Source organism: Bolinopsis microptera, chromosome 13, assembly GCF_026151205.1.
Source record: "Bolinopsis microptera isolate Bmic1 chromosome 13, MBARI_Bmic_1.0, whole genome shotgun sequence".
NCBI classification, from domain to species: domain Eukaryota; kingdom Metazoa; phylum Ctenophora; class Tentaculata; order Lobata; family Bolinopsidae; genus Bolinopsis; species Bolinopsis microptera.
This window is the reverse complement of record NC_087084.1, coordinates 16,261,656-16,289,250: the sequence shown is the minus strand read 5'-3', so window position 1 is coordinate 16,289,250 and position 27,595 is coordinate 16,261,656. Positions and strand designations below refer to the sequence as shown.

At 40.3% G+C, this 27,595-nt stretch overlaps 2 protein-coding genes across 2 annotated transcripts in view; one reads left to right on the top strand and one right to left on the bottom strand.

The window, feature by feature from the left end:
* On the bottom strand, positions 1-26,820 carry LOC134824845 (kielin/chordin-like protein). Its single transcript, XM_063836821.1, is given in 26 exon segments — positions 1-374; positions 833-988; positions 2,405-2,565; positions 3,393-3,485; positions 3,859-4,111; positions 4,277-4,353; positions 8,475-8,678; positions 8,954-9,163; positions 9,440-9,649; positions 9,822-10,031; positions 10,213-10,422; positions 10,614-10,823; positions 12,447-12,656; positions 12,842-13,051; positions 13,237-13,446; positions 17,275-17,484; positions 17,676-17,885; positions 20,323-20,532; positions 23,565-23,660; positions 23,831-24,040; positions 24,226-24,438; positions 24,762-24,803; positions 24,806-24,838; positions 24,841-24,969; positions 25,100-26,615; positions 26,800-26,820. Coding segments are annotated over 26 exon segments (5,619 nt in total). The 5' UTR covers positions 26,806-26,820; the 3' UTR covers positions 1-254.
* Positions 4,492-27,595, top strand: part of LOC134825497 (ATP-dependent translocase ABCB1-like) — an 86,581-nt gene continuing 63,477 nt past the window's right edge. The window contains exon 1 of the mRNA XM_063837711.1: positions 4,492-4,502. The gene's annotated coding sequence lies outside the window, so the exon portion shown is untranslated. The remainder of the gene's footprint in view (positions 4,503-27,595) is intronic.

Genomic DNA, 27,595 nt, shown 5'->3' with positions numbered 1-27,595 from the left:
TAAATAATTAAATCCATTTAAACCATTCGCCACTGCAATACTTAACAATTAAAAATGATAATAAAACATTAGAAAACGTAAAAATTGATCAAAGTTTTGGACTTTTCAATCGTCAAGAATAAATTATTATCGCAAAAACATTACATTAAATGAAAACAACAATTGTGTTTTAATCTGATTCAAGACATTCAAATATGTTGAATTTGTTATTATTCTGAAACTAATAAAACTTTCTCCGAAAAATGAAGTTGGACTTAAAGATTAAACCAGCCAAGTACGAAGATCGTGTCTCTGACTGATAATTGAAAAAGCATCCAAACTCTTCGTATCACTCCACAAGAATCATTCGCAGTCGCAATCATATTTTGGTGAACCTGAGATTAATTGGAATTAGTGTGTCATACAGGAAAACGAAAGTCATTATCACTAGTTGAAGTAGATAAATGAACAAAATTCTAATATTTATAACCAGGCTTTAAAAGCATACCCCAAAGGATTTGTTCGTGTTCACGCCATTTGAGCGTTGATCAAAAGCGAAGTACAACAGTGTGCCCTTCGAGACACAGCACTCGTTCAACATTTTGTTTGAAAATGATCATGACAAAAAATGGAGTAAACATGAACTTCATGTTTACTCCACTTCATGTCTTGAAGTAGGTACAATGGTGAATCTGCCTCGTGATGCTTTAATCCAGCCCTTGAATTTTATCAGACTGGAACCGTGAATTTAATGCTGCCCTCACAGCAAACCGATAAATTATTACTTAAAACGCAGATTGTAGCGCTGCAGCAGCAGTTGTGCTATCAAAGAAAACAAAAATGTGTATCATACCTCTCGTTGAGTACTGTAGCAAAGTTTGAACAGGTTCAAACATTCCAAATCTTTAGGACAGAAACTGCCGTTGCCACAATCTTTCAGAGTCTTACAGCTAAGTGCGTTCTCCCGTTTTCTTAGCTTGCTGATTGGCTGGAACCGGCCAGTGGTTCTCTGAAACGTAAAATGTTAAATAAAGGTACGCTATGGTAGTTTCTATCACTTTCTCTTTGATTCATCGAGCACCAAGATCAACTTGTCGTATTATATAATGATAGAAGAGAAACGCCATCTTGAGACGGGAGGATTGAGACTCCTCGGACTGAATAACATTAACTCCTTCTACAAGACATCAAGCAAATCAATTAAAGGGTTCACCGTCTCCATGGGTTATTGGATTCTGGAATTCATGATATGAAATAAAGTTTGTTTATATCAGCACTTGCGCGCGAATAAACATACGTGCGCGCTCATTTTAACATGAACGATCCGTTCGGCGGAAGCGGGCGCGCAACATAAGGAAGGCAAAACACTGTAATCCTCGTGTAACTTATCGTGTATCATAATAGAGTATATATGTCTTGTGACTCGAATGAGTTGCATCACAATGGAGTACTCAAGTTAATAAACAACTGCAGATTCTTCTCTCTATAGTTCAGGTCGCAACGTTCCTTCGAACATTATTTTCTCCAAGTAAAAGAACTGAACTGAGGACAGAGGATGTCAGCTGATTTTTTCCCGATCCATGACTCGTGCCGAAGGCACAAAAGAGTCAAGGACAAGGGTTAGCGATCGAGGTTTTTTTTGTATATGGTAGCTTGCGACCGTGCGAGCGTGCGTGCGTACGTGCCCTCGCCCCCAGTCTAGTTATCGCCCACGTGTCTGCCTGCGCAAAGTTATTTTGCGCGATCATCTGAATTAAACAATTGTTGGCGCACGGTGCTGAAATGTTCAAGTACATTGTTAATTTCACCATGTACGCATCCCGCTAGGGACAAATTGATAGCATTGTATTATTATTTTGAGTTAGTATTACTATTTTGCACAAATCCGTGTCAGGTTGCATAAACAATAAACATATGGTTACATAGAAATATACACGATTTTCAAATTCAATATAGAATTATATCAACTGGGCGGCGCTCGGCCTGTCACTCCGCCATATCTGCATGCTTATAAACCGCAAAGACAGGGGTCCCCAGGTGCAGTATGGAATATGATAAAATACTTCATCCCGGATCGGGAAATTGAGCGGCCATCCACAAAAGGAAAGCGGCCGCATTTCTTGTTTATTCAAAGCCGTGCATTCGCGAGGCAGAAGATCAAATTACGTTTTAGAGCGAAAAGTTAAAACTCGAAAATCAGAAACCAAAAATCAAAAATCTTCCACTAGTAACCGTCGTCATCGTTAAACAGTATTCACGCTCATTTTTTTCTTCAAAAATACCTATTATACTACTGAAGAACCACAAACCGCAGTGATTGTTTTGATGGGAAATATAACCAGCAGAAAGACATCCTCCCAATAATATAGAGCCATCACATCACAATTATCTATAAACTAACATAAAATTTACCAAACAAGTTTACCTGGATACAACGCCCACGTGACAGATCACACTCGAACTGATGAGGACAGCAGGAGACACCGTCATTACAACACACACCGTTAGATTGAGGACAGCACTGTCCACTACAGCATGTGTCTCCTTCAGCACAAGAGGTGCAATCAGCACTTTCCTCGTCCTCCCCTGATGTTTAGATGTATAAGGAACACGGAATAACTATGGAAATACAAATTAATACCCATGAATATTGAATGTATCGAGTAACCTACTGAGTACTGATTATACTGAATATATATGTAATTTATAATGCTACACTATGCACATTATTCCCTCTATCATATATTCCGTATATAATAAACGTATGTATTTTCTATAGTTTATAAGAGAAACAAGGAAACTTTAATTTAATCACCGTGAAAAGGAGCCTGACAAGCTACAGAATTAGACTTTTCTACTCAGTTAGAAAGATACATTGATGTCATCATCATACAGGGTGGGCCAAAAGTCACTGAACATACGTTGGCCTTGATAGCTCCGCCGTGTTTTATATTTGAGAGCTGTTGCTTTGCAGATAGCATACTGTACTTACTGGTTCGAGGATTCCGTCGTCAAAATTTGAAAATTCTAATAATTTAGACCACGCCCATTCAATATTAAAACACCTGTATTGTTTTCTCTGAACATGCTGAACGCCTAATTTTTTCAGAGACGGTAGATTATTACTTTACTTTAAGGTCCTGGATTGGGGTTGTTGAGTAATTATGCTCGGGATAATTATTGAAAATTCGCTTTGTCAAAATATGTCAATACGTGATAAATACAAATGTTGCCTTTTTAAATGATACATAGTATCGTATCATTGATACACAAAAATATTAATAATATCGAATATTGATATTTGAACCCTACTTCGTACTCAATTCCGTAGGAAGGCTCCACAATTAGCAGTTATTTCAGCTTGTTCAATGTTCAGACTTACTGATATTGATAAAATATTAAAAAATTCTCACCGATACCAGAAGAGTTGGAAGGAATGCAGCTTCCTTGCTGTGTACATATTTCAGTCGCCTTACAACAGTTTTTACCATTAGAACAGCACACACCTGAAAATGTTATCACTTTATCTTGATATCACGAGGTTCTCGTAATATGAAATCATGACGTTTTTTCTGTCACAAGTACTGTATTATCTTATCAAGTCTTATCTTATCTTGAGCATTGAGCAGGCCTGAATAACTGAATTAGGGAGTTTCCCAGCTCACCGAATGAAAGATAAATTCATTAATTTAAAGTATTTCAATGAATAAAAAATACTTATAAATTCGCAAACTTGTTTACAATTATAACGACAAACAATTATAACGGCACACATATTTACAAAGATAGAACTAAGAGTTGTAACTAAAGAACTAAGAATTTCAACTGAAGAATAAAGAGTTTCAACTAAAAAACTAAGAGTTTCAACAAAAATATTACCTTTAGCGAACTTGCAGCAGCCAACAGTTTTACCATCTGAATCATAACAACATTTCTCAACGCCACACCACTTGCCGTCCTTACAGAACCCCTTTCCATCATCCCCAGAACCCTCCTCAGGAATGCTTTTATTACTCATACCACGTGATGAAGGAATGTGTTGAGCAGGGCTAATCTCACCCATCACCTGGCCGGCTTGTAGGGTGTTATCACCCATCACCTGGCCGGCTTGGAGGGTGTTATCACCCATCACCTGGCCGGCTTGTAGAGTGTTATCACCCATCACCTGGCCGGCTTGGAGGGTGTTATCACCCATCACCTGGCCGGCTTGGAGGGTGTTATCACCCATCACCTGGCCGGCTTGGAGGGTGTTATCACCCATCACCTGGCCGGCTTGTAGGGTGTTATCACCCATCACCTGGCCGGCTTGTAGGGTGTTATTGGCCTCTGATTGGTGGTGATAGCACTTTTTAGAGCTGGAGTCACATGTATGACCTGAGGGGAAATGAAGTTTATTGTATTGTATTGTTGAAACTTTGATTTCTTATGTTATGTATGCATGGTGGTATAGTTTGAGCGGAATTTACCTATACAAATATACATTTTATGTATCTTTATGTCCCTATACAATATACATTTATTGAAATATCGCAGAAAATTGTCAATCGTATATTTTCCTTGCTAACCTAACTTTATAACGTTTTAACGATAAAAACAATTTAATACTAGGCCTTTTCACTGGCTTTCTGGCCACTAATGATAATGGATAATGGATATTGAAATATGATACGATGATATAACACGGTAACATTCCCTGAGAGGAACTATCAGCAATGGAAACTTTGCCGTGAGTAGAACAAATTAAACCTTAGTCCGTATAAAGATGCAATAATGGAATGAAGGAATGAAATTCCTTCTACGGAATCCTTCTGAAGGTGATTTATATGCTCCGAGAAGGGTTTTTAGAAAAATTGAGTATGAACTACTAACTTATGGGTAGTATGGCTCAATATGGAGCCAAACTGTGGGCTCAAGTACCTAGTGTATCAGCTTATCAGTATTTTAGAGTAGTACCTAGTGTATCAGCTTATCCGTATTTTAGAGTAGTACCTAGTGTATCAGCTTATCAGTATTTTAGAGTAGTACCTAGTGTATCAGCTTATCAGTATTTTAGATTTATTATAATTGATAATAAATTATAAATTTTTAGGATGGCCTGTTCGAGTGATTTCGGCAGATGCTCTGGCGGCAACGTACAGAGTAGATTATCTACATCAGAACGCAAAAAAAAAAGAAGAAGCACAGCACTAATCTTCACTCTAGCTACTTTTAATGTCCTGGGTATTACTTCTCCAGTTAAACGGGATGAACTTTTGAGAGATTGCTATTATCGTAAAATAGACATTCTCGCTGTGCAAGAAACAAAATGTCGTCACTTTGAGGATTCAGTTTTGCATTTTACAGATGATGATGGGAAATCACACAAATATCGCTTCATAAACTTTCAGCAATTTGACAATAAGTGGCAAGCAGGTATTGGTTTTCTTGTAAATTCAGTCTATACCAACTACATCAAGTGTTACAACAGTATCAGTGACAGGGTTGCTTATCTAGATCTTGAGATACCAAGTAAATCAGGTAAACCAAGACTTTGCCGTGTTATCAATGCCTATGGACACACTCAAGTAAATTGTGATAAGTATCCGCAGAGACGTGATTATTTCTACAAGTTTCTTGGCAAAGCTGTTGATATCCCATCAAGTTGGGACTTATATATTCTTGGAGATTTCAACTCTCGACTCGGTAAATTGTCTCATTCAGATATTGTTTTCGGGTATAATGACTTTATGGGTATGTATGGGTCTGGAAAGAGGAATTCAAATGGAGAGCATCTTCTTAATTTTCTTGTTGATAAAAAACTTTTTGCTTGCAACACTAGCTTCCAGCACCCTGTCCGTCATATAACAACAAGAATTGGTTTTATGAAAGACTACTCAGCTCCTAAAAACTCACATCGCACTTTGCCCTACTACTCTCAAATTGACTATGTCCTATGTAGCAGTCGATTGAAGAAACTTTTAGTGAATTCTCGAAGTTATGGGGGTACTCTTGTTAAATCTGATCATAAAATTGTTATTACACGTTTCAACTTCAGTGACGCTCACCTTGTCTTCCCCAAACAGAAACCTAAAATGCATTTTGATATCACAACCCTTGTCAGTAATCCTGCTGCTAAAATGCATTACAACAACACATTGAATGATATTCTAACAGACAGCCCTGTTAATCCTAACCCTGAGGAAGAAATGAATAGTTTGTTTCACAATGTACATAAAGCTGCTGAGGTTAGTATTGGATACCTTCCTAGGAAACGCCCTAAAAACTTTTGTAATGACCTTGAAATTCGAGAGATGTCTGATGAAAAGAAAGTTCTACAAGCTCTACTCAATCAGAACAACACCTCTGAAGATAGATCAGTTATACGTACCAAAATCAATCGTATTCAAAATGACACTCGTAAGAGATAAACGAAACTGATAGTTCTAGAGCATACTTTGCAGCCACTCGCCAACTAGCAGGTATCAAACGTGCTCCAACCATAAGTGTGCATGATGAAAACTCTAACTTCATAGGTACAGACACTGAAAAAGCTGCTACACTAAAAAACCACTTTGAAGAGAAGTTCACTGCAAAACATACAGTTGAGCCTATTGACACTTTCTTTGATCAACCTAGTCCTCTCGCTGACCCTATTACTGCTATTGAAGTTGAGATAGCTGCTAAAGCTTTGAAGAGTGGTAGAGCCACTGGGCCTGATGATATCCCAAGTGAATTGATTAAGTATGCAAACAGAAGTGTATTTCAGAAATATGCAGACTGTATAAATACCGCATTTGAAACAAACACCACCATAACATCTATTGGAAAAGGCAACATTACTCCACTCCAAAAGCCTAAGAAACCACTTGGTCCAGCAGCAAACATCAGACCTCTCACCCTCTCAAACTGCTCCAGAAAATTACTGTCAATGATTACCCTAAAACGTATCCAAGGCAAGCTAGATCAGTACACCGGTCCTACACAAAGTGCTTACAAGAGAGGTAGAAGTTGTGGCGATATCATTTGGTCTCAACGTATGCTAACCTCAGTGGTACTTAGAAAGCATTGGAGCTACCACAGAATGAGTATAGACATGTCAAGTGCCTTTGACACCATCAGCAGAGAAATAGTACTCAATGTTCTTGAAGATGCTGGCTGTACTAGTGATGAAATTAGGATGGTACGGCTCCTATTATCAAACACAGTGTTGAAAGTAAAAGTCAATAATACTGTATCAATTGAGTTCCAAAGCACAACTGGAGCATTTCAAGGAGATGCACTATCAGGTAATCTATTTACTGTTGTTGAAGCCGCTGCACTTATTCACCTCAGATCTGTACTCTCCCAAGTATCATCAACACCTTACCCAGTGAATCATCCAATCCCTAATCCTCCTATCTCAGAAGAATTCATGCCACTCGAAACAGGATACTCTGATGATATTGACTTTAATAACACTGAACTTGCTCCACTCAAAGAAATGCTTCCTATCGCTAAAGATATATTCCAGCAGTGGGACCTTCATATCAATTCTTCCAAGACTGAATTTGTCCATTTTTATTTAGCAGATCCTAAACCCACTGTTAAACGCAAGGTGATTGTTGGAAAAGTGTATAGAGGTGATGAAGAGTGGCGCTCTAACAAAACTTTAGGATCGTTGATGTGCACTGTTAAGGATATCAAGAATCGAATATTCCTTGGTAATGTTGCCTTTAGTAAATTTCAGAAAGTTTGGATGAAGAGCAAGATTTCAGTCCAAAGGAAGATCAAAATCTACGAGGCACAAGTAGTCTCTATTCTACTCTACAACTGCAACTCCTGGGCTGCACCACTAGCTTCGTTGAATGAACTTGATATTGCTCATCGCAAACACCTCCGAAGAATCCTCAACATCAGATGGCCTACTGGGGTTATTTCTAATGAGGCACTCTATGCTCGTTGTTATGTCACTCCCTTGTCTGTGAGAGTCTCTAAGTTTCGATGGAGAATGTTAGGACATATCTTAAGAGGACAGGAAGACTCACCAGCATACACCTCTATGTTATTTGCTATAAATTCTGATATTTTTATGGAAGGGAGACGGGGTAGACCATGTTTAAACGTATTAGATGTTATTAGAAAAGACTTGACTAGTAGAAATCTTGATATTAGACTTAAGAATTTGACTGATTTCGAAGACCTTAGATTTTTAGCTTTAGATAGGGAGGAGTGGAAGAAGTTAGAAGATGGTTGATGTTTTGTTTTCTTTTTTATGCGTTTTGATATCTATAAGGTGCCTAGGATGCTCTTTTAAAGAGATATTTCGTACTTTGAAAGATTTACTACTATAATTGATAACATAATACTGGACAACAGACACAGAGAACATAACGAGAATCTTTAATCATTTTCAACCAACTCTCACATAAATTAGGTTAATATGAATTTATTTACATTAAATGACGATTTAAAGCGACTGAACGGTTTACAGTTCAAAATAAAATGATCAGAAACAATTAAAATCATAATAAACAAACCATTAGGACAGCAATGTTTTTGATCTTGACAACAAACAGCGTTAGGGTAAGGACAGCAACCGTAATAACCGGCCGTCATCTTGCAGCATGATGTACCACCTGGACAAGCTGTACCGTCGCCGCAATCTTCATCCCACCCGGATGTGAGCTCTGTGTTTGTACTGGCTCTGTCACATGTTCCTGCACTCACGTCACATGTGTAACCTGGGACAAAGAAACTTAAATTAAAAAGAGACAAAATAAAATAAAAAATAATAATAATGCAATGGGCGGTATACGAGCAATTTATTCATTTCAATGTCCTGCCTCTTTATCTTAACTTGGAATTCAAAATACTCCGATTCTTGACCCATTTACCAATTAATTTTGTAAAACATTTTCGAAGGATTCAAATTAATTGTTTATTTGTTTCATCAGAAGTTCTGATTGGACACCACTTTGCAACCATTTATTTTAAGTTCTTTTTTAAAGAGACAAACCTTGAGGACAGCAGTGCTCTCCATCGTCACAACACACAGCTTTAGGATAAGGACAACAACCCCAGTCTCCAGAAGATAGCTTACAACACGTTGTACCAGTAGGACACGATGAACCATCATCACAACTAACACTTCCAACTGACAACTCAGTTAGTTCAGATTGTGTGTTACCTCTGTCACATGTTCCTGCACTCACGTCACATGTGTAACCTGGGAGAGAGAAACTAAAACGAAAAAGAAACAAAATTAAATAAATAAATAATAATAATGCAATGGGCGGTATACGAGCAATTTATTCATTTCAATGTCCTGCCTCTTTATCTTAACTTGGAATTCAAAATACTCCGATTCTTGACCCATTTACCAATTAATTTTGTAAAACATTTTCGAAGGATTCAAATTAATTGTTTATTTGTTTCATCAGAAGTTCTGATTGGACACCACTTTGCAACCATTTATTTTAAGTTCTTTTTTAAAGAGACAAACCTTGAGGACAGCAGTGCTCTCCATCGTCACAACACACAGCTTTAGGATAAGGACAACAACCCCAGTCTCCAGAAGATAGCTTACAACACGTTGTACCAGTAGGACAATATGAACCATCATCACAACTAACACTTCCAACTGACAACTCAGTTAGTTCAGATTGTGTGTTACCTCTGTCACATGTTCCTGCACTCACGTCACATGTGTAACCTGGGACAAAGAAACTTAAATTTAAAAGAGAAAAAATTAAACAATAATACAAATTTCCTGCCTCTTAATCTTAAGTCGGGACTCTAAATGTTTCAACCCATAACCTATTCATTGCATTTCGTAAGACATTTTCAAAGGATCATCATTTTAAGTTTTTTTGAAAGAGACAAACCTTGAGGACAGCAGTGCTCTCCATCGTCACAACACACAGCTTTAGGATAAGGACAACAACCCCAGTCTCCAGAAGATAGCTTACAACACGTTGTACCAGTAGGACACGATGAACCATCATCACATTTAACACTTCCAACTGACAACTCAGTTAGTTCAGATTGTGTGTTACCTCTGTCACATGTTCCTGCACTCAAGTCGCATGTGTAGCCTGGGACAAAGAAACTAAAATTAAATAAAGAGAAAAGAAAGTAAAAAATGATAAAAACAATATCCTGCCTTTTTATCTTCAGTCAGGATTCAAAATGCTTCAATCCTTGACTCATAACCTATTCATTTCGTATAATATTTTCGAAGGATCATCATTTTAAGTCATTTTTAAAGAGACAAACCTTGAGGACAGCAGTGCTTTCCATCGTCACAACACACAGCTTTAGGATAAGGACAACAACCCCAGTCTCCAGAAGATAGCTTACAACACGTTGTACCAGTAGGACAATATGAACCATCATCACAACTAACAATTCCAACTGACAACTCAGTTAGTTCAGATTGTGTGTTACCTCTGTCACATGTTCCTGCACTTACATCACATGTGTAGCCTAAGAGAGAGAAAATTAAGCTTAAAAGAGGCAAAATGAAATTAAAGATAATAAAAATAATATCCTGCCTCTTAATTTTAAGTCGGAATTCAAAATACTTGAACAATCTTCGACCCATTCAATTAACCAATTCATTTCGTAAGACATTTTTCGAAGGATCATCATTTTAAGTTCTTTTGAAAGAGACAAACCTTGAGGACAGCAGTGCTCTCCATCGTCACAACACACAGCTTTAGGATAAGGACAACAACCCCAGTCTCCAGAATCTAGCTTACAACACGTTGTACCAGTAGGACACGATGAACCATCATCACAACTAACACTTCCAACTGACAACTCAGTTAGTTCAGATTGTGTGTTACCTCTGTCACATGTTCCTGCACTCACGTCACATGTGTAACCTGGGACAAAGAAACTTAAATTTAAAAGAGACAAAATTAAATTATATACGCTAATCTAACTGCGTATAATGCGATTACACTATTAATTGCACGAGGCGCAGCCGAGTGGAAATTGATACAATAATCGCACGAATAATAAAAGCCGAGTTCGATTATTGCAGTTATTTCACGAGGCGCAGCCGAGTGCAATAACTGGTGTAATCGTATTATACATGCAGTTAGATTCACGTATAACTCCACGCCTCTGATGTTATAACCAGTGTAATTAGTTTATAATCGCACCGACTTTGTTGTTATACAGGGTGGGCCTCAAAAGTCTACCCATCCTTATCTCTTAAAATTGTAACAGCTCGCTGAGATCTCACTAATTATTTTATTTCAGAATGGAAAAGCGCCATAACTTACGTTCTGATTAATATTTTTGATTCAAATTTTTAGAGAATGTCAATCATAATTAGACACAACTTCGTGCTAAGTTTTGTGTGAGTCTGAGCTTGTCTGACAAAGTTAGCTCCTGAGTGTGCTAGCTTTAATTTCTCACCCAGAACTGTTTACATTGGTTAATAGAAACCACCAAAAAAAATCCTGGGTAAAAAAATTAAAAAACCACCGATTTATTTATGTTTTACCAATTCTATTCACCATGATACATCGCACATTCCATGTAAGAAGAACGATATAAACAAGCAGGAAGGATCATTTGTGATAGTCCTTATCAGTTAAAATATAAAGAGAATTGAATGTGCGATGGATCCATGTGAATAGAATTGGTAAAACGTGAATAAATCGCTGGTTTTTTTATTTTGTTACCCAGGATTTTTTTTGGTGGTTTCTATTAACCAATGTAAACAGTTCTGGGTGAGAAATTCAAGCTAGCTCGCTCAGGGGCTAAATTGGTCAAATAAGCTCAGTGAAGTTCGCAATCACACAAAACTTGCCACAAAGGTTTAGATACTTGTTATTAACATTCTGTGAAATTTAGAAGCAAAAATATTTATCAGAACATAAGTTATGCCACTTTTTGTTTTACAAATAATTAGTGAGATCTCAGCCTCATACTGTGTTGTGTTAATGCAATGTAAGGATTGACTTATTCCAAACACAAGGAAAGATGTTGTCCTAAACTATAAATTTAAATTTATGCCCACAAGTTTGTTTCGTGCGACCATTGCACTAACGGTCGCCAAACTACCTCAGGTAGTTGATTTAAGTCAATACTTAAATCAGCACCTCACAGTAGTAAAATACTCGGTTTTAATTAGGTCCTCATTTTACGAGGTGCTCTCTCTAACTCTAATTATCTGCCTGAGCCATGATTTGCAGCATCTTTCAGGGAATCAGTGCAATTAGTTTAGTAATCGTACCTAATAAGATTTCGGTCACTCTCAAAACAGTGCAATTAGTTTTGTAATCGCACCCCCTGGAACAAAAACCGGTGCAATTATGGAATTAATAAATGGCCTCCAAATAGGTCAAAAGTGGAGTTAAAATAATAATTTCCTGCCTCTTAATTTTAAGTCGGAATTCAAAATGCTACAATCTTCGACCCATTCCATTACCCAATTCATTTCGTAAGACATTTTTCGAAGGATCATCATTTAAGTTCAATTGAAAGAGACAAACCTTGAGGACAGCAGTGCTCTCCATCGTCACAACACACAGCTTTAGGATAAGGACAACAACCCCAGTCTCCAGAAGATAGCTTACAACACGTTGTACCAGTAGGACACGATGAACCATCATCACAACTAACACTTCCAACTGACAACTCAGTTAGTTCAGATTGTGTGTTACCTCTGTCACATGTTCCTGCACTCACGTCACATGTGTAACCTGGGAGAGAGAAACTAAAATTTAAAAGACACAAAATGAAATTTTTTGAAATAATAATATCCTGCCTCTTACTGTTAAGTCGGAATTCAAAATGCTACAATCTTCGACCCATTCCATTACCCAATTCATTTCGTAAGACATTTTTCGAAGGATCGTCATTTTAAGTTCATTTTGAAGAGACAAACCTTGAGGACAGCAGTGCTCTCCATCGTCACAACACACAGCTTTAGGATAAGGACAACAACCCCAGTCTCCAGAAGATAGCTTACAACACGTTGTACCAGTAGGACACGATGAACCATCATCACAACTAACACTTCCAACTGACAACTCAGTTAGTTCAGATTGTGTGTTACCTCTGTCACATGTTCCTGCACTCACGTCACATGTGTAACCTGGGAGAGAGAAACTAAAATTTAAAAGACACAAAATGAAATTTTTTGAAATAATAATATCCTGCCTCTTACTGTTAAGTCGGAATTCAAAATGCTACAATCTTCGACCCATTCCATTACCCAATTCATTTCGTAAGACATTTTTCGAAGGATCGTCATTTTAAGTTCATTTTGAAGAGACAAACCTTGAGGACAGCAGTGCTCTCCATCGTCACAACACACAGCTTTAGGATAAGGACAACAACCCCAGTCTCCAGAAGATAGCTTACAACACGTTGTACCAGTAGGACACGATGAACCATCATCACAACTAACACTTCCAACTGACAACTCAGTTAGTTCAGATTGTGTGTTACCTCTGTCACATGTTCCTGCACTCACATCACATGTGTAACCTGTGAGAAAAAACTAAAATTGAAAAGAAACATACATACATGTTACATGGTAAGGTCTCCTCCTAGTCGTTGGAGTGGCCTGCATCACACACATCGCGTTGGCGGCGTAACATATGTCTCCACTGTACTCGGTTGGTAGCCAAAGCTTCTGTTGTGTCGTTGTCGATGTTTTCAACACCTGTAAACTTAGCAGCATCTTCGAGTACGCAGGACTTCCAGTTCTTACGGGGTCTGCCCCTTGACCTCTTTCCATAGTTTGGCTTCCAGTTCAACGGAAACCTCGGTAGTCTAGAGTCTGGCATTCTAACTACATGTCCATACCAACGTAGCCTGGCAGCACTGATGAAAGTCTCAACTGACTTGATGCCAGCCCTCCTAAGAACTTCGTCGTTGGTTACACGAAAGAACCATTTAATCCTAAGGATCCTTCTCAAGGAGGTTTGATGGAAAACCTCGAAACGTTTCATCTGCTTTTTGGTGGTGTTCCAGACTTCAGCTCCATACAACAAGATAGTGAGGACAGCAGCCCTATAGATCCTGATCTTGGTTGGAGTCTTTATAGTTCTGCTATTCCAAATGTTCCAGAGCTGATGAAAGGCGCCATTAGCCTTCTGGATACGGACATCCAGGTCTCTGTTGATTGTCCCATCCCCACTAATAGTTGCACCCAGGTAGACAAAGTTGCTAACCTGCTCGACGGGTTCACCCTCAACCGACAGCTCAATACAATCATCCTTGATGAAAGGTCGCTGGGAGGCGCACTTGCTTACAGCCATGCATTGGGTCTTCTTTGCATTTATTCTGAGCCCAGCGTAGGAGCTGTAATGAACTAATAGATCAGTTGATTCCTGTAGGCCTTCCCCTGAGTTGTCCATAATAGCCATGTCATCAGCATAATCGGTGTCCAGAATGACCTTTTCCTCGACCGTCTTCATCTCTTTCTGCAGCACTGCGCCTTGACTGATGATCTTGTTGGTCTCAGCCAGAAATGCAGAAAAGTTTAGGCAGAAATTAAAGACAGGAGGTGCTTGAATGTCACCCTGACCTGTGCCTGAGTTAACATCAAACCAGTCTGTCAGCTCCCCATTAACCCTCACGGCACTCATGGTACCCCCAAAAAATGACTGAAATATTCTGACATATTTTTCAGGCAGCCCATAGTGTCTCATACTGCACCAAATAAAGTCCCTTCTGATAGAATCGAACGCTGCCTTGAAATCCACAAAATTAATGTAAAGAGGAATGTTAAACTCAAGACAGTTATGAATAATAGTTCGGAGAGAATAAATCTGATCAATACATGAGCGGTTCTGTCTAAATCCGCACTGATTCTCCCTGAGGAGACACTCCATACCAGCATGTAACCGCTTAAGAAGAATCATCTGAAAAAGCTTGGATGCTGTAGACCTTAAGGTGATCCCTCTGTTGTTCCCGCAGACTGAAGTGTCTCCTTTCTTCCCAATAACAATGATCACACCCTTTAACCAATCTTCAGGAACAGTCTCTTCTTCCCACACTTTCTTGAATAGACACTCTAGTTGATCAACTAGAGCACTCGCACCATACTTCAGTTGCTCGTTAGTTATCCCGTCCACTCCTGGGCTTTTGTTGTTCTTAAGCTTTGTCAGGGAATAACTAATCTCGTCTCTGGTGGGTGGTCCATCCGAACAAGAGAGAGAGTTAAAGTGGGGTTGGGGTGGTACTGTATCAAGGTCGGCAAGGTTGACACTTGATGATGGGGGGTTCAGAAGTTCAGTAAAGTGCTCCTTCCACCTATCCCTCTGCTGTTGGGGATCCGTGATCTTCCTACCGTCCTTGTCCCGGACACAAGATGCTTGAGGCTTCTTGTTCTTACCAGAGATCTTCTTGATCTTTGCCCATACCTCACGCTGCTGACCTTTGCTCGCTGCTTCCTCAAGATCAGTAGCTACTCTAACTGCCCAGTTATTGTCATCTAGCTTGCTGCTTTTCTTGACTAACTTATTAAGTTTAGAATACTCTGACCTGTTAGTGTCCGAGTTTGGGTCTTTGCGCTTAAACTGTGCCCGCTGAGTCAATAAATCCTTGGTCTTCCGTGACAGGTGTTGCTCCTTTGCCTTCCGGGGTCTTTTGCCTAGTACCTCCAGTGAGACATCAGTGACGGTCTGACTGAGATTACGCCACATATCCTCGAGGTCGACCTCACTATCCAGACTTGCAAATCGGTTTTGAAGAGCCACATTGTACTCTAAAACCGTAGTACTATCCCTCAGGCGCTCAATGGCAGGCACATTGGGCCTGTTGGCGTTGATCTTTGTCACTGACTGAAGTTTGATTTTCAGCAGTCCTAGAACCAGATAATGATCGGAGCCGATGTCTGCCCCGCGACATACCCTAACATCAAAAAGTGACTGACCGCTGACGAAACCGCTTTCCAATGCAGATATGATCTATCTGATTGACGGTGAGCCCGTTGGGGGACCGCCATGTTCCCTTGTGAATGTTCTTGTGCTCGAAGAGAGTTCCCCCGATGACAAGCTGGTTCGTCGCACAGAAATCCACAAGTCTTGTCCCGTTGTCATTTGATGAGCTATGGAGTGATTCCCCACCGATGACCGCTTCACTTCCATATCTGCCTGATGTTACTTTTGCATTAAAATCGCCGAGCAGTAACTTGATATCGTGACGAGGTAGCCCATCAAATGTATCTGTGAGTGTCCTATAAAACTTATCTTTCTCACTCTCCTCTGCACCCTCAGTTGGAGCATAGGCCACAACAACAGAGATGTTGATTTGCTTACTATGCAGCCTAGCAGTTAAAACCCGCTCCGATGTGGGAGTGAACGATATCAGGGAGTTTCTGATTCGTTTTGAAAGACTGAGACCTACTCCCTGTCTCTTGATCCCGTCGACTCTACCGGAATGGATGAGTAGACTGCCATTGTCCAGTAGAGTGGTGCCAGATCCAGGCATGTGAGTCTCGGTGATCCCCAAAAGATCCAATCTGTACTGATCAATGTTTTTACTAAGTTGGTAGAGCTGTGTAGATGAGCTGACAAGAGATAGAACGTTCCATGTTCCAAAACGTAAAAACTGTTTGCAATAATTTACTGGATTGGATTTGTTGGAAGCAGGGTCAACATGGATGATCTGTTGACTAATAAATCTGGTCGGATGACGAGTACCCCCTCTTCTCATCAGGCGACTGGGGTCCCGTAGGCTTTGCCCAGCCTCCGTCATGCTGGAACCATCCGTCCTTGAATCGGAAGTAGCACTCCGTCCATTTGATGTGTGTGTTGTTTCAGTAGCGTTGTTATTTGGGGTGGAAGGGATGCTGGCCCTTCGCACCCGATGAACTGCATGCAGTCCTAACGAGACAGATGTCCCGGTTATATTTTTCGACTTGTACTGGTCTAGAGCCGCAGTGTTCTGTTACCGTTCACCTGTTTTAACTGGAATCACCCAGAACAGGCTACTAAGCTTAACAGTGGCACCTCGAGAAGGGTGTGGCTCTTCACCACGCACTACGGATCTTGGGCTCGGAGAGGTTGTGTAAGACACTTCACGAGCCCCTGGAGTTTGGAAAACCCCTTAACCAAGAAACAAAACTAAATAAATGAATAATAATAATGGGCGGTATACAAGCAATTTATTATTTATTCATTTCAATGTCCTGCCTCTTTATCTTAAGTTGGGATTCAAAATGCTTCGATTCTTGACCCATCTTCCAATTAATTTTGTAAAACATTTTCGAAGGATTTAAATCACTTGCTTATTTGTTTCATCAGAAGTTCTGATTGGACGCCACTTTGCAACCACCGATTTTAAGTTCTTTTTAAAGAGACAAACCTTGAGGACAGCAGTGCTCTCCATCGTCACAACACACAGCTTCAGGATAAGGACAACAACCCCAGTCTCCAGAAGAAAGCTTACAACACGTTGTACCAGTAGGACAATATGAACCATCATCACAACTAACACTTCCAACTGACAACTTAATTAGTTCAGATTGTGTGTTACCTCTGTCACATGTTCCTGCACTTACATCACATGTGTAGCCTAAGAGAGAGAAAATTAAGCTTAAAAGAGGCAAAATGAAATTAAAGATAATAAAAATAATATCCTGCCTCTTAATTTTAAGTCGGAATTCAAAATACTTGAACAATCTTCGACCCATTCCATTAACCAATTCATTTCGTAAGACATTTTTCGAAGGATCATCATTTTAAGTTCTTTTGAAAGAGACAAACCTTGAGGACAGCAGTGCTCTCCATCGTCACAACACACAGCTTCAGGATAAGGACAACAACCCCAGTCTCCAGAAGATAGCTTACAACCCGTTGTACCAGTAGGACACGATGAACCATCATCACAACTAACACTTCCAACTGACAACTTAATTAGTTCAGATTGTGTGTTACCTCTGTCACATGTTCCTGCACTCACGTCACATGTGTAACCTGGGACAAAGAAACTTAAATTTAAAAGAGACAAAATTAAATTATATACGCTAATCTAACTGCGTATAATGCGATTACCTTAGTGCAAGAAATATAGGCGGCAAGAAATTAAGGCGATTCTGACAAAATCGCCTTAATTTCTTGCCGCCTTAATATCTGACCACCGTAATTTCTAACCGCCTTAATTTTTTTTCTTGCGATTTTTTCATAAGAAATTTTCGTGTGATTTTATTATTTTAAATTTACATGTCGATTTCGTTATTTGTTATTTATTTCGCTGATTGATCCATTTGCAGCGCTCAGGATCTAACTTCATGTTTTTTATCTCGGCTTCTCGGACTATATTCTATTGAGATTTAAACTGCAGTACATGTGTTATTAATGTCAGTTCAAATTCGAATGTTCGTACAATTTTACATTTCATTTTTAAGCTTTAAATCGAGTTTTAATTTTAAAAAGAAATAATTTTTAATTTTAATGATGATATGTAGTATACATACATAAAAATTCCTTGCCGCGTATAGAATGTGCACTATCATTTTGTCAAATGCAATGAATATACCAATTGACTTGCAGTTTGCTGATGTAGTGGATGTCTACCTAATTTAAAATTATAAACTTAGACGACAGAACAGCAATCACTATAAATATAATGTGCATGCACCATTTAGTTTTTATGTGACCAATGTCCAATATATCGTATTTTTAAACAGATTTCTATGCTTTATAGACTGATAAAAGAATAAAATTGACACTATTTCGACCAAAACTATAACCAAATTTGCGATCAAAAATCGTATTTTTTCCGAAAAAAATATCGCCTTAATTTCTTGCCGCCTTAATTTCTAGCGCCTTATATTCTTGCCGCCTATATTTCTTGCACTAAGGTACACTATTAATTGCACGAGGCGCAGCCGAGTGGAAATTGATACAATAATCGCACGAATAATAAAAGCCGAGTTCGATTATTGCAGTTATTTCACGAGGCGCAGCCGAGTGCAATAACTGGTGTAATCGTATTATACATGCAGTTAGATTCACGTATAACTCCACGCCTCTGATGTTATAACCAGTGTAATTAGTTTATAATCGCACCGACTTTGTTGTTATACAGGGTGGGCCTCAAAAGTCTACCCATCCTTATCTCTTAAAATTGTAACAGCTCGCTGAGATCTCACTAATTATTTTATTTCAGAATGGAAAAGCGCCATAACTTACGTTCTGATTAATATTTTTGATTCAAATTTATAGAGAATGTCAATCATAATTAGACACAACTTCGTGCTAAGTTTTGTGTGAGTCTGAGCTTCTCTGACAAAGTTAGCTCCTGAGTGTGCTAGCTTTAATTTCTCACCCAGAACTGTTTACATTGGTTAATAGAAACCACCAAAAAAAAATCCTGGGTAAAAAAATTAAAAAACCACCGATTTATTTATGTTTTACCAATTCTATTCACCATGATACATCGCACATTCCATGTAAGAAGAACGATATAAACAAGCAGGAAGGATCATTTGTGATAGTCCTTATCAGTTAAAATATAAAGAGAATTGAATGTGCGATGGATCCATGTGAATAGAATTGGTAAAACGTGAATAAATCGCTGGTTTTTTTATTTTGTTACCCAGGATTTTTTTGGTGGTTTCTATTAACCAATGTAAACAGTTCTGGGTGAGAAATTCAAGCTAGCTCGCTCAGGGGCTAAATTGGTCAAATAAGCTCAGTGAAGTTCGCAATCACACAAAACTTGCCACAAAGGTTTAGATACTTGTTATTAACATTCTGTGAAATTTAGAAGCAAAAATATTTATCAGAACATAAGTTATGCCACTTTTTGTTTTACAAATAATTAGTGAGATCTCAGCCTCATACTGTGTTGTGTTAATGCAATGTAAGGATTGACTTATTCCAAACACAAGGAAAGATGTTGTCCTAAACTATAAATTTAAATTTATGCCCACAAGTTTGTTTCGTGCGACCATTGCCACTAACGGTCGCCAAACTACCTCAGGTAGTTGATTTAAGTCAATACTTAAATCAGCACCTCACAGTAGTAAAATACTCGGTTTTAATTAGGTCCTCATTTTACGAGGTGCTCTCTCTAACTCTAATTATCTGCCTGAGCCATGATTTGCAGCATCTTTCAGGGAATCAGTGCAATTAGTTTAGTAATCGTACCTAATAAGATTTCGGTCACTCTCAAAACAGTGCAATTAGTTTTGTAATCGCACCCCCTGGAACAAAAACCGGTGCAATTATGGAATTAATAAATGGCCTCCAAATAGGTCAAAAGTGGAGTTAAAATAATAATTTCCTGCCTCTTAATTTTAAGTCGGAATTCAAAATGCTACAATCTTCGACCCATTCCATTACCCAATTCATTTCGTAAGACATTTTTCGAAGGATCATCATTTAAGTTCAATTGAAAGAGACAAACCTTGAGGACAGCAGTGCTCTCCATCGTCACAACACACAGCTTTAGGATAAGGACAACAACCCCAGTCTCCAGAAGATAGCTTACAACACGTTGTACCAGTAGGACACGATGAACCATCATCACAACTAACACTTCCAACTGACAACTCAGTTAGTTCAGATTGTGTGTTACCTCTGTCACATGTTCCTGCACTCACGTCACATGTGTAACCTGGGAGAGAGAAACTAAAATTTAAAAGACACAAAATGAAATTTTTTGAAATAATAATATCCTGCCTCTTACTGTTAAGTCGGAATTCAAAATGCTACAATCTTCGACCCATTCCATTACCCAATTCATTTCGTAAGACATTTTTCGAAGGATCGTCATTTTAAGTTCATTTTGAAGAGACAAACCTTGAGGACAGCAGGCTCCCCAAACGTCCACAACACCCCGTTTTGGGAAAAGGGGAACAAAAACCCCCAGTCCCCAAAGAAATTAAGCTTACAAAGGTTTGGGACCAGGAAAGGGGGACACGATAAACCCATCATCAAAACAAACTTTCCAAACCAAAAAAACCTCATTTAAATTTAAATTTGGGGTGTTGTTACCGTGGCCCCAAAAGTGGGGGGGGGCACTAAACCAAAAAATTGAAAACCTGTGGAAAAAATTTTAAATTGAAAGGGGGTTCCCCAAACAAAATTTGAATTAAAAATTTTAATTACCCGGTTTTACAAAAATTTGGGGGGGGGGGGGGGGGGGGGGGGGGGGGGGGGTTCATGTCCGTCTATGCCCGACTATGCCCCGGGCCCTTTTTTTTGGTTCCCTTGGGGGGAAACGGACGGGTTTTTTGGGAATTTGGGGGAAAACACGGACGGGCCCCATTTTGGGGGCCCGGGAAAAGGACTTTGGGGGAACTGGGACGCTTTGGCGGACTCGACGGACTTTGGGGAAACCCCGGATTGGGGGGAAGGGGAAAATTGGGGGGGAAAAATAGGGCCTTTTTTGGAACTTTAGCAAACAAACTTTTTGGAGGACTGAAGATTCGGAAGTAGAAATTTCGGGGAGGAGGGGCTGAAAGGATGGCGGGGAAAGGAGGCTGAAAGGGCTGGGGGAGGAGGAATGAGGGGGAATGACGGGGGGAAATACTGAGGGGGGAGAAGGACGGGAAGCCCCAAAGGGAGGAGGAGGAGGAGGACCAAGGGGAAGGGAGGGGAGAAATTTAGGAGGTTTGACTCGGGGGTTTGAACCGGGGAGGAGAACTGAGGAGGACTGAGAAGGGGGAGACGAGGGGGATGGCTGGGGGAAAGGTTGGGGAGGATGACGGGAGAGGGAGGGGAGGAGGAAGAGGGGAAAGGGGACTGAGGGGGAGGAGGAGAAGGACTGAGGGGGGAGAAGGAGGACCCAAAGGAAAGGGAGGCCCCCCGGAGGGGGGGCCCAGAGGGGGAAACCCGGGAAAAAAGGCCCCCCAAAAGGAAAAGGGAGGGCCCGGGAGGAGGAAACTTTTTGGGGCGATAAAGGAGACTAGGACGAGGAGGAGGATAGGAGGAGGACTGAGGAGGGGGGAGGAAGGGGACTGGGAGGATCAAAACCCCCTGGGACCCAAGGGGGAGGAGGAGGAAGGACCCAGGGGGAGGAGAACTGAGGGGGACTGAGGGGGAGGACTGAGGAGTACTGAGGGGGATGGCGGGAGGGGGAAATTTTTGGGGGAAGGGTTTGAGGGGGATAAATGAGGAGGATGACGGGGGGAGGAAAGGGGCCTCGGGAGGGGGAACTCAGGAGGAGGACTCGGGAGAGGATTTAGAAAGAGGGAGGACTCAGGGGGAGGACTTAAAGGAGGGGGAACCCAGGAGGAGGACTCAAAAGGGAAAAAGAGGAGGACCCACCCGGGGGGGGGGTTCAGGAGGAGGACTTAGGAGAAAGAGAAGGAGGACTGGGGGAAACTGAAAAGGAGGGGGGAGGGGGAGGACGGAAAAAGGGGGAGGAGAAGGAGGGGGACTGGAGAGGACGGGGAGGAGGGGGACTAAATGAAAGGGGGGAGGAGACCCAGGAGGGGGAGGACGGGGACCGAGGGAAAAAAAGGAGGGAAGGATGAAAAAGGAGGGGGACCCGGGAGGAGTGGCCTGAGGATAGGACTGGGGGAGGACGGGGAGTAAATTGGGACTGGGGAAAGGATTTAGAGGACTGAGGAGATGGCTGAGGGGGAATGACTAAAGGGAAAAGGAGGAGGAGGAGGAGGAAACCTCGGGAAAGGAGGAGGAAAACGGGGAGGACTGAAAGGAGGGGGACTGAATGGAGGAGGAGGAGGGGCCCCTGGGGGGGAACTGAGAGGAGGATGGGGGGCTGAGGAAAAGGATGAGGAGGAACTAGGGGGACTGGGACTGAGGAAAAAGGGGAAAGGGGGATGAAGAGGGGGAGGCCCCAGGGGGAAAGGAGGAGGACTGGGGAGGGGGAGGACTGTTGAGGACGATGAGGGGGACGGGGAAGAGGAGGGGGTGGGAGGGACGGGGGAGGGGGGGAAAAGGGGACCCGGGGAAAAAGAAAAAACCCAGGGGGGGGAGAAGGTAGGAGGGGGAAGCATCTAATTTTTTTTCCCCATTTTTTTTCCTTTTTTCGTCGTTTTTTGTCCTTTTTGTCTGCTCTTTTTTTTTGTCCTTTTGAAAAATAGGGTCCCGGGAAAGGGACAAAAAAACAATTCCCCCCCCTAAACACAAAATTGAACTTTTTTTTTAGAATTTTAAGGTGCCCCTTAAATTTCCCCCGCCAATGTCCGCCTATTCCCCTTTTCCCGGGGGGTCAAAGGTCGCCTTGCCCCGCCTATGTCCGTCAAATTCCCCGCCTATGTCCCCCTATGTCCCCTATGTCCTGTCCTTTTTGGATTCTATGAGACAAGCGGACATAGACGACGTGACAACCCTCCCCCCCCCCCCCCCCCCCCCCACCATTTATTATTTATTCATTTCAATGTCCTGCCTCTTTATCTTAAGTTGGGATTCAAAATGCTTCGATTCTTGACCCATCTTCCAATTAATTTTGTAAAACATTTTCGAAGGATTTAGATCACTTGCTTATTTGTTTCATCAGAAGTTCTGATTGGACGCCACTTTGCAACCACCGATTTTAAGTTCTTTTTAAAGAGGCAGAACCTTGAGGACAGCAGTGCTCTCCATCGTCACAGACACACCAGCTTCAGGATAAGGAACAACAACCCCAGTCTCCAGAAGAAAGCTTACAACACGTTTGTACCAGTAGACACGATGTACCATCATCACAACTAACACTTCCAACTGACAACTCAGTTAGTTCAGATTGTGTGTTACCTCTGTCACATGTTCCTGCACTCACGTCACATGTGTAACCTGGGAGAGAGAAACTAAAATTAAAAAGAGACAATTAAACAATAATAATAATTTCCTGCCTCTTAATCTTAAGTCGGAATTTAAATGCTTCAACTCATAACCTATTCATTGCGTTTAGTAAAACTTTTCCGAAGGATCATCGTTTAAAATTCTTTTAATTGGAGACAAACCTTGAGGACAGCAGTGCTCTCCATCGTCACAACACACAGCTTTAGGATAAGGACAACAACCCCAGTCTCCAGAAGATAGCTTACAACACGTTGTACCAGTAGGACACGATGAACCATCATCACAACTAACACTTCCAACTGACAACTCAGTTAGTTCAGATTGTGTGTTACCTCTGTCACATGTTCCTGCACTTACGTCACATGTGTAACCTGTAAGAAAGAATCTACTATTAAAAAGAGACAAAATGAAATTAAAAATAATGAAAATAATATCCTGCCTCTTAATTTTAAGTCGGAATTCAAAATGCTTCATTCTTCGACCCATTCCATTAACCACAATTTCGTAAGACATTTTTCGAAGGATCATCATTTTAAATTTTTGTAAAGAGACAAACCTTGAGGACAGCAGTGCTCTCCATCGTCACAACACACAGCTTTAGGATAAGGACAACAACCCCAGTCTCCAGAAGATAGCTTACAACACGTTGTACCAGTAGGACACGATGAACCATCATCACAACTAACACTTCCAACTGACATCTCAGTTAGTAGATTCTCAATTCCTCTGGCTTTGTTACAACTTCCAATAGTCAAATCACAAATGTATCCTGAAAAAACGTTTTTTAATCTTGGTTTAAGTTTTTTGATTTTGAATTTTTTAGAAGTTTCATTGTAATTGGGACTGGGGATATTACGATCAAAATGGCCTTAATAAATGAACAAGCGACTGAAATAGATTGAAATTCATCTGGTTCAGTACATACTATTCAATCAAACTTTAAACATTTTGAAAAATGCATATTGTCATGCTTTGATAGCAGTAAAAGAGTGAGGAAAGTTGGTTTTATAGAAACTTCAAATACTTTATACCCTATATATCCGAGTAGAATCATGATATTTTATGAGCTAAAATAACATAATGTAAACAAACCATTAGGACAGCAGTGAACCATATCAGTACAGCAGACAGCATGGGTAGAGGACAACAAGCCCAACCTCCAGATGCTTCTTACAGCATGTGCTACCACTAGGACAAATGGAACCATCATCACACCTAATTGTTGGTTCAGTTAGTTCAGTTAGTTCAGATTGTGTGTTACCTCTGTCACATGTTCCTCCACTCACGTCACATGTGTAACCTGTGAAAAGGAAAATTAACATAAAGTATTAAAGTAATTCGAGATTGAAACTGTTGTTATATTTACTGTAAGTTTCCTTAATTCATCTCAGTTTCTTCAGAATGGTTAATACAAAATTCATTGTTCAAACCTTGAGGACAGCAGTGCTCTCCATCGTCACAACACACAGCTTTAGGATAAGGACAACAACCCCAGTCTCCAGAAGATAGCTTACAACACGTTGTACCAGTAGGACACGATGAACCATCATCACATTTAACACTTCTTGATGGTATGTGTGATGTTTTGGCAGGTTTCAAAACTTCACTTAAATCGCTAACTTTTACTAAAGAAGTCATCTTGGCAGGAATCTTCACTGCTAAGGGTATGGAGTTCGTTGCACCAGCAGCTTTCTTAGTAGCAGGGAACTTTACACCAAGCGGTATAGACTTTGGTTTCAGGATTGTGTCGATAAATGAACTTGGTTTCAGGATTGTGTCGATAAATGAACTTGGTTTCGTGGCTGGTACTTTCAATCCAAGAGGCACTGAACTGGCTGGCTGAGAAGTCTTTGGATATGCTGGTAGTTTCTTTCCCATTGGAATAGAGTTCCCAGGGTTTTTGCATCTTTTAGTCTTGTGATCACACCACATTTCGTGAGGACAGCAGTGCACATGATCGGAGCAACAAACAGCTATTGGAAACGGACAGCAGCCGAACGAGCCATCAGTTAGCCTGCAGCAAGTTTGGTTATTACTGCATTCCATCTCTCCGTCACACACTATGTTTGCAATATCAAGCCGGTCTGTTGAAGCCTGCAGCTTCTCAGTTTTGCTGATAATTTGTTCTACTCCAGAGGGATCACATGTTCCTCTTTCCGTGTTACAAACAGTACTTTTAGGGCAACAATGCACCATGTCACTGCAGCAGGTGGCCTCTTGAAAAGGACAGCATCCAAACTGTTCTTTGCCTATCGAGCAACAAGTCATACCATCTGGACATTTAGATCCGTCTTTACACTCCACGTCAGCAGGGCTTACTGTGGAAATTTTTTCAAAGGAAATGTTGCTGCTGTCACTTTTAGGACTTTTACAGGTGTGTGATTTGTGATCACATTCTAAATTTCCTGGGCAGCAATGAATGTGATCCGAACAACAAGTGGCATTTTTAAACGGACAACAGCCAAAAGTGCCATCAGTCAAACTGCAGCATGTTTGGTTGTCAGAGCATTGCATCATTGAGTCACAGTCAATTAAATTCCCATCGTTTTTACTTTCCAGGCCATGCACCGTTGAATTGTCAGGACTACAAACGTTAGTATCTTTATCACATTTGTATCCCTGAGGGCAAGAATGGACACCATCAAGACAGCATGTGGCATTAGCAAAAGGAGCACAACTGAAATGCTTTTCGGGTGTCACACAACAGGTCTGATCGTCAGTACAAGTATTGTTTAATCCAGGAGGGCATGTGTACAGTGTAGCACTGTAATGTGGTGGTGTTTCTTTCTGGGGCGCTGCAGCAGATATTGCTGCGGCTCCTTCTTTGACAGGGATGCACGTCTGATTTTGGGGAGGTCCACATTGGAATCCTTCGTCACAACACCAAGATTCACAACATGTTGCCCTTTTCGGAGTATGGACAACACGTATACGCAACTGTATTGCCTGGAAAATTGATTTGCTTGCTTAATATCTAATATATTATAGCAAATCATGTAATGAACTTAATATCACTCATTTTTTTGATCAAAAATTATCAATCTCATGAAGACTTATACGTACGTTCATTACTTTATTATTATTACTGAATCTACGATATTAGAGTTATAATTTTAAAGTGAAATCTCACCATCATTGTCAATAATTGGACAAGGCTTGTTGCCAGTGCATAATGCTCCACCCCTTAATAGGATGATCTTCAGATAGCTTCTTAATGAGATCTAATTTCTTTTGCTGTGGTGCAGCAATAATTATTGGCCTATCCTGCAAAGAATTAAACGTTATTAACAATCCAAACATACACATCGAAAGTACAATGGTACACTTCGGTGTAATTTATAATTGATTTAATCATTACTATTAATTAATTGATTTAATTTATAAATTGGTATCAAATAACGTGCTTGTACTGTTAATTATCTTATCACGACCAACATCTCGACATGAATTAAAATACCCTAAATAGACAGCCTGCATAATATGCAATCTAGAGGTTCTTATCAATATTCAATTTTAAGCATGTATTTCTGAGCCAACTAACAGTATATCTATGCTAATAATCCCAATAAATGTGTGTGTCTGTGTGTAATGTGTATGTGCGTCTGTTTGTAATTTACGAACGGTTTAACCAAGAAAACGGTAAGAGATATGGGACTTGTATAGTGCCGACAAAACTCTGACGAAACCAAATGATCAAGGTTTTTTAAATCGGTCGGTGGTAAGCGGTTTAATTGATCACTTTGTGACCCAAATGTGATACTACAGTGTCTCACGTTCTCTCCCACTCTCGCTCTCTCTCCCCCACACAACAGATTTGCTATATAATTAGGTAATTTGGCAGTGTACCTCAAGATTGCCTATCAAATATTACTATCTTACTATTAGATACATGAGGGCCGAGGGGCACTCAGAATTAAATTGCGGGC